The sequence below is a fragment of the Mus caroli genome, chromosome X, assembly GCF_900094665.2.
Source record: "Mus caroli chromosome X, CAROLI_EIJ_v1.1, whole genome shotgun sequence".
Taxonomy (NCBI): Eukaryota; Metazoa; Chordata; class Mammalia; order Rodentia; family Muridae; genus Mus; species Mus caroli.
In genome coordinates this window covers 12,781,461-12,789,811 of record NC_034589.1, presented here as the reverse complement: position 1 = coordinate 12,789,811, position 8,351 = coordinate 12,781,461, and the positions used below count along the sequence as shown (strand labels likewise).

The 8,351-nt window shown below is 39.4% G+C and overlaps 1 protein-coding gene across 1 annotated transcript; it reads left to right on the top strand.

The window, feature by feature from the left end:
- The first annotated feature begins 6,753 nt into the window (after positions 1–6,753).
- Positions 6,754–7,494, top strand: LOC110287091 (testis-expressed protein 13C-1-like). The gene has a single exon (XM_021153772.1). The coding sequence runs from the start codon at positions 6,859–6,861 to the stop codon at positions 7,492–7,494; it is 636 nt and encodes a 211-aa protein (XP_021009431.1). The 5' UTR covers positions 6,754–6,858.
- Positions 7,495–8,351: the final 857 nt, after the last annotated feature.

The following is an 8,351-nucleotide window of genomic DNA, read 5'->3' as shown; positions in this document are numbered from 1 at the left end:
AGGAATGGATACAGAAAATGTGGTACATTTACACAANGGAGNACTACTCAGCTATTAAAAACAATGAATTTATGAAATTCCTAGGCAAATGGATGGACCTGGAGGGCATCATCCTGAGTGAGGTAACCCAATCACAAAAGAACTCAAATGATATGTACTCACTGATAAGTGGATATTAGCCCAGAACTTAGGATACCCAAGATATAAGATACAATTTACAAAACACATGAAACTCAAGAAGAATGAAGACCAATGTGTGGACACTTTGCCCCTTCTTAGAATTGGGAACAAAACACCCATGGAAGGAGTTACAGAATAAAGTTTGGAACTGAGACGAAAGGATGGACCATCCAGAGACTGCCCTACTTGGGGGTCCATCCCATAATCAGCCATCAAACACAGACACTATTGTATATGCCAACAAGATTTTGCTTTAAGGACCCTGATATAGCTGTCTCTTGTGAGGCTATGCCAGTGCCTGACAAGCACAGAAGTGGATGCTCACACTCAGCTATTGGATGGAACACAGGGCCCCCAGTGGAGGAGCTAGAGAATGTATCCAAGGAGCTGAAGGGGTCTGCAACCATATAGGTAGAACAACAATATAAACTAACCAGTGCCCCCAGAGTTCATGTCTCTAGCTTCATATGTAGCAGAAGATGGCCTAGTTGGCCATCATTGGGAAGAGAGGCCCCTTGCTCTTGCAAACTTTATATGCCCCAGTACAAGGGAAACACCAGGGCCAAGAAGTGGGAGTGGGTGGTTAGGGGAGCAGGGGGCGTATAGGGGACCTTTGTGATAGCATTTGAAATGTAAATGAAGGAAATAACTAATAAAAATTGAAAAAAAGATGCAATATGAAAAGGCATAAATATTCATATCAAGACTGGATGAGGCAACCTCTAGGAGAAAAATGGTCCCAAGAGCAGACAAAAGAGTCAGAGACACTCACACTCACACTGTTAGGAGTTCCTCAAGAACACCAACCTATTCTTTCCAATGCTTAGAATTGAGATTCCTGGGCCATTTTTTTTCTTCTGAGACTCACTGCAATTCAGAACACTGCCAAGTCAGTGCTGATGCCAGGTCATGCCTATCTGGCCCAAACTGTCATAGTGTCTGTTCACAGCAGTGAAAACCCTAAGACAAGTGGTCACATATGTTTCCACAGACTATTTTCTTTTTCTGTGAGCTCTGGAAATAAAATTACTTCAGAGTGAAAAAAAGTAAAAAAACTCTCAAATCAATATCCTATTGATATACTCCAAGTTCTTAGAAAATGAGTATAATACAAACCCCAAAGAAGTAGACACCAAAACAAAAAATAAAGATTAACATAGAAATGAATAAAATAGAGACTAATAATAATACATAGGCTCAATTAAACAACAACAACAACAAAAAACGGGCTCTTAAGAGAAAAAAGATTGGGAAACCCCTAGCCAAATTAAGTCACCCCAAAAGACCTGAATTAATAAAATTATAGAAGAAATAGGTGTTGTTATAGCAGACTCCAATGAAATCTAGAGATTCACTGGAAAATACTTGGAAAGTTTCTATTCCTAAAATCTAGACTAGATGAAATGGACAAACTCCTAAACACCTATGACATACCAAAACTAAGTGATTTAAACAATTTAAACATGCTTAAAATAAAACCAGGGTTAAAGTACCTATAAAAGTTCTCTAAACAAAGTAAAGATTTAATAGACAAATTCACTGCAAGACCCTTTCAAACCATTAAAAAGCCAAAACCAATGTTTCTCAAACTGTTCCATAAAATACAAACTCAATGAATACTATGTAACTCATTCAGCAAAACCACACTGAATAGAGACACACAAAACAAAAAGAAAAGTATAGGCTGATTTTCCTGATGAATATAGATGCAAAGATTCTTAATACATCTTTCATAATCTGTATTCCAGGATATATTAAGAAGACCATACACCATAGATGAATGCTTTCAGTCCAGGAATCTAAGTTTGATTTAATATAAGCAAAGAAGAAGTGTAATATAGTACACGAACAACAACAACAACATTATTATTCTGGGGCTGGAGGGGGGTCAGTGGTCAAAAACACTTGTTCTTACCCTGAGATTCTACCTCACACCAGTCAGAATGGCTAAAATAAAAAATTCAGATGACAGCAGATGCTGGCGAGAATGTGGAGAAAGAGGAACACTCCTCCATTGTTGGTGGGATTGCAAGCTTGTACAACCACTCTGGAAATCAGTCTGATGGTTCCTCAGAAAACTGGACATAGTACTACTGGTAGATCCAGCAATACCTCTTTTGGGCATATACCCAGAAGAAGTTCCAACTGGTAATAAGGACACATGCTCCACTATGTTCATAGCAGCCCTATTTATAATAGCCAGAAGCTGGAAAGAACCCATATGTCCCTCAACAGAGGAATGGATACAGAAAATGTGGTACATTTATACAATGGAATACTACTCAGCTATTAAAAACAATGAATGTATGAAATTCTTGGGCAAATGTATGTATCTGGAGAATCAATGGTAGGAACTATGTGATAATCTCATCTAATGTGACAAAGATCTTCAAGAAAATTTAACATCCCTTTCTTCATGATAAAAGCCCTAAAAATAACCTAAGTATGGAGGGAATGTACCTCAAAATAATGAAGGCAAAGGTATGTGATCAACCTGCAGCTAACATTATACTAAATGGCAACAAGACTGTGATCATTGTTATATTCATTTTTTGTTTGTATTATACTCATTTTCTAAGTCCTTGGGGTGTATCAATAGGATATTTATTTGAGAGTTCTTTACTTTTTTTCACTATGAAATTCTCTTATTTCCAGAACTGATAAACATTTTTGTCAAACTAATAGGATACAAATCAACCTGAAATATACAAAAATAAATTTGGCAAGAAAAAAATAATGGGGTAACGTCCTTCACAATAATTTAAAAATAAATATTTGCTAGGTGGTGGTGGCACAAGCCTTTAATCCCAGCACTTGTGAGGTAGAAGCAGGTGGATCTCTGAGTTTGAGGCCAGCCTGATCTTCACAGAAAGTTCCAGGACAGCCAGTAGTACATAGTGAAACCTTTTCTTGAAAAAACAATATATGCATACATACATACATACATACATACATACGCACGTACGTACATACAAACATACATAAAAATAAGCACCTAGTAATAAACTTAGCTGAAGAGGTAAAAAAACCTCTTCAGTGAAAACATTAACATAATTAAAAGATAAATTTAAGAAGACACTATAAGACCTTTCAAACTCATGGACTGATAGAATTTATGTTGTAAAAATGGCTATATTACTTAAAATGTCATACAAGTTCATTGTAATCTCTATCAAAATATTAGTGAAATGTCACTTTAAGGAATGAATGAAAACAATTCATATGGGAGCAAAGAAAGAACCTGTGCAATCCTAAGTACAATGAGTGATGCTGAAGGTACCATCATACCTGATCTCAAATTGTATCACAGAGGGAGATGNATCTGTGGGTAAAAGTACTTAAAGTGCAAGACTAGCAACCTGAATTAGGATCCCTGGAACCNGGTAAAAGCTAAACACAGCCTGTCCTCTGATCTCCACANTGTGGAAAAGAAAGAGCCCAAATGATGATGAATATCTAGAATAGAGAGAGCCACTGTATTAAGTAGCAAAAAGAAATCATCCAATCATTATAAACACTGATGAACTGAATAGAGAGCTCTCAAAAGAAAAATGCAAATGGCCAATAAATACTTGAAAAAAAAATCATCCTCATTAGTCATCATGAAAGTGCAATTTAAAACTACTTTGAGATTCCTTCTTACCCCAGTCAGAAAGGCTGTCATCAAGAAAACTAATGAGAAATGCTGGCAAGGATGTGGGATAAGAGGAATTCTTATACATGGTTGGTGGGGATGTAAACTTGTGAAGCTAATATGGAAATCAGTGTGCAAGTTCNTCAAAAANACTAAAACTAGAACTACCACATGACCCAGCTAGATCACTCTTGGGAATATGCCTGAAGGACTCTAAGTCAGTATATACCATAAAGATGCTTGGTGTTGTATTCATAGCAGCTAAGAAATGCAACCAATCTAAATTTCCATCAACAGACAAAATAAATACAAATGAAAATAAGTAAATAGATAAAATATGGGGCATATACACATAGGAATTTTATTTAGCCAGAATGAAAAGTGAAATTATGGCTTTTGCTAGAAAATGGATTCACTTGGAAACCATTAACATAAATTATGCGAGTCAGAAAGACAAATATCATAGGTCTCCTCTCATATGTAGAACTTAGATTTAAAGTAATATCCAAGTGTAGATAAGTGTGTGTAGGAGACTACAGGTTATCTTAAGTCAGGGAGAGAGTAATTGAATACATGTGACATGAAAGCAGAAGTGTGAACCATTTGAAAGGGGAGAGAAAGTGGCCAGAGAGAAGGAGGAAGCAAGGGGAAGCAGTTGGGAAGGAGGATGCATCAGAACAAACCACAGTGACTATTTGGGAAGAGGAAGAAGGAGACAAGGAGGTAGTGTCTGTGTGCTAGAGAAGTGACTATAACCAAAACTCATATATCATATATTAAAATGTCACAATAAAATCCATTAATTTCAACTGAGGTGGGGATGGCACATGCTTTTAATCCCAGTTCTCAGGAGGCAAAGGGATGCGGATCTCTGTGATTTCTGGGCCGGCCAGCCTGGTCTACAGAGGGAGTTTCAGGACAGCCATGGATACATACAGAGAAATCCTGTCTTGAAAAACAAAACAAGATAAAAAAAATATATCACAAGCAGAAAATGGACATTAATATAATAGATTAATCGGATTCCTGTTTTTTTCCTAGTTATAGGTATACTCATATATGTGTATGAGTTTAATTCTATGTAATTTTATTATGTGTAGGCTTGTGAATCCATGACCATCATATTTGGGATACAGAATGTTTAGCACCACAAAGATTCCTTAAATGTTGTCCTTTTATAATCATACTGCCTCTACCTCCTTATACTCCATGCCTCTCCTTATTAATTTGGTTTGTTGTTGTTTGTTTTACTGACAGGGTCTTACTAAATAGCCCTAGCTATCCTGGACATCACAATGAAGACCAAGCTGGCCTTAAACTCACTGAGATCTGCCCACCATGTGGATTCTGGGAACCAAACCCAGGTACTCTGGAAGAGCAGCCAGTACTCTTAACTGCTGAGTCATCTCTCTAGCTATATCTAACATATGTAATTATAAAACAAATATGAACCTTTTTTGTAAAGGTCAAAAGAAAACCTAAGCCAATATGGAATCTGAAAGAATGCATGGACAACAGAACCATACTGTTCTGAAACATCACAGAAGAACCACCTGCCAAACACAGCTTTCAATGTAAGGTAGAAACTGCTGCCTACCTTTGGAATTTTCACTCAAGTTTTGGAGTGAAAACCAAAGTGTATCATTGACTTGTAATGGAACAATAGGGTGGTGTTGACAAATGCAAGAAATGGGACAAAAAATATGCTTAAGCATGGAAGAAGGAACTTGACCAGTTTTACTGAATTGAATAAGTTATCCAGTAGCACAAGAGAGGGGTGTTATGCAGGGGAAATGGGTAATGAAATACCCTAAAATCCTCTAGGAAAGTCATCAGGGGTGCAGACCAATACTCCTGGCTCAGAGGAGGATCAGTAGTGAGTCTGAGCTATGTAGCAAAAACCTGCCTTGACAAATAGAACAGACAAACAAACATAAAAACCCCGAGAAAATAAAAAAGAAAGTCCTGGCATCTAGAACAAGATGGGTGTTTAAAAGGAAAACTGAGGGAGTTCTGCCACTCATGTGTGATTTGGGAACTGATTTAGTACTGCATAAAAACTTCAATACAGAAAAAGCGTTACGGGACAGGAAGCTGAGTCATAAAGTATTCCCCCAAACATCCACTTTCTCCAATTCCAGGTTGGAATTTCTTGTCAAATCCTAGCTGTGCGGCATCTCTGATGCTGTGTATCTCAGCACTCAGGAGATGGTAGCAGATGAATTGAAAGTTCAGTGCTGATATGGGCTCTACAGGGTGATGTGGCCTTTCAAAAGAAATGGAAGATGGAAAGAAAGAAGAAGAGAAGGGGGAGGAAGGAAGGAAGGAAGGAAGGAAGGAAGGAAGGAAGGAAGGAAGGAAGGAAGGAAGGAAGGAAGGAAAGAAAGAAAGAAAGAAAGAAAGAAAGAAAGAAAGAAAGAAAGAAAGAAAGAAAGAAAGAAAGAAGGAAGGAAGGAAGGAAGGAAGGAAGGAAGGAAGGAAGGAAGGAAGGAAAGAAAGAAAGAAAGAAAGAAAGAAAGAAAGAAAGAAAGAAAGAAAGAAAGAAAGAAAGAAAGAAGGGAGGGAGGGAAGGAGGGAGGAAGGAAGGAAGGAGAGAAGGAAGAAGGAGGAAAGGAAGAAGAAAGAGGAAGAGGAGGAGGGAGAAAGGGAGAAAGAGAAAAATATCCATGCCAGATAGGGTGCAGATAGGGTGCTACCATTCAGAAACTCTCGGGAAACTATGGATTCACTGCTGTTCCAGAACAGTTGTACTACCATGGCGTACTTTAAAGAGCAGACACCCAACTTGCCAGACAAGCAGGAAATATCTCTTCCACTGCATTTTGGTCCAAGCAGGCCATGCGGCAGGCCTCATAGACCATGTTTATGATGTGGCATGTTAATCTCTTGCGTGGGAGGAGTTGGTGTGAGTGGCCCAGTGACTTCAGGGCTTCAGTGTAAGGAGGCAGGGGAGGAAGGAGGGAGGCGCTAGGACCCAGGACTGGACAAGACACTGAGTTGATGGGTGAGCCCATTGCAGTCCACTATTTAGAGCAGGTTTGACCATGGCCTTGGACATTGATGACCCCAAGAGTGGTTTCCGCCACTGCGAAGTGGTTCTGTTCATCAATGAAGAGGTGACACAGAATGGTGGTGGCCCTGGCTTCTACCTGACCTTCCATTCACGGCCCTGGAAAGATATAGAAGATGGCCTGAAGTCTGTAGTGGTTGATACCCAAGTACCACGTTCCATTAAGAGGGCCTGTGCCTGGAGTGCTCTGGCTCTAGGAGTCAGGGTTGCTATGAGACAGAGAGAAAAACAGTTACAACGTGTTCAGCAGCTGCATGACCAGGTAGAAGTGCATGAGGCAGCCACCTGGACTTTGGCCACAGACCTGCAACGGCTGCGTGAGGAACGTGATGAAGTGGTCTCTGAGCTTCATAATGCCAAAGAGCACCTGAAGCAAGTGAAGTTTGAGCGAGATATGTTGCAAAGGAAGATCATTGAGTTCGAGCTGTCACAGAAACTCCTTGCCCAGTCACCAGATGCTGATTATCCAGGCACTCCACCAAGGCCTCTAGTTGCCAAAGAAAATAAAGAGGCTCTGGACACAGACTTGCAGAATGGGAAGTGTGCAGTGTGCCCGAAGAAAGACCAGATGGCATCCCTAACAGGTATGCCAAGATCGCCTAGTCCTTGAGTCGAAGCCCCACAGCCCTGTCTATCAGTGTTCTCTATGACCTTCCTAATGGCATCCCCTCCCCCATCCAGAGTACTCGCAAAAGGGCAAGGAGGCTATCTATCCACTAGCTCGCTTGCTGCTGCAGGATCTCTGTGTCCAGACATGAGGAACCAAATTCATGGACAAAAACAAATCTAGATATAACCAGGGGTACTCGGAAGCTTCTTTTTTTCTTTTTTCTTTCCTTTTTTATTGAATATTTTCTTTATTTACATTTCAAATGTTATCTCCTTTTCCCGCCCCCTCTGAAACTCCCATCCCCAACCCCACTTTCCCTGCTTCTGTGAGGAGCTCAGGCTTCTCACTGAATTTAGGGAGGGATAAAATCATTTCTTGGGGCCCCTTGTTAGTGTTTTTCTTTTATTTACATCATAGAATATTTGAAAACTCAAGTAAAAGCTTTTCACTATTCTACTACCAAGCAATAATCTCTGGGCTTCTTTGCTGAGCTAAGAGATCTAACCCAAGGCCTCAAGAATGCTAGGACGGTACATCACCACCGAGCTATAGCCTTAATCTGCAATTAATACAGTAAATCTAATTGCACATATAGATATCTTTCTACAGATTCAATTATATATGTGTGTATGTGTATATAATTTCCATTGGTTTTGAGAAGGATGAATTTCTACTGATATGTCAATTTACAAGGAAAACATTTCCAGTTGCAGGTACATTTACAACTGGTCAGTAGTTGACTGCTGTGCATTTAGTTAAAACACAAAAGAAGCTGATGTTATGGAACATTCTCTCTCATTTTTCTGTACTCTCCTTAACTTTCTTCTTGCATAACCCCAGATCTTGTGCAAGGCATA

What these genes read in the sequence shown, in the direction of transcription:
- LOC110287091 (XM_021153772.1), top strand. Translation starts at nt 6,859, where the DNA reads ATGGCCTTGGACATTGATGACCCCAAGAGTGGTTTCCGCCACTGCGAA.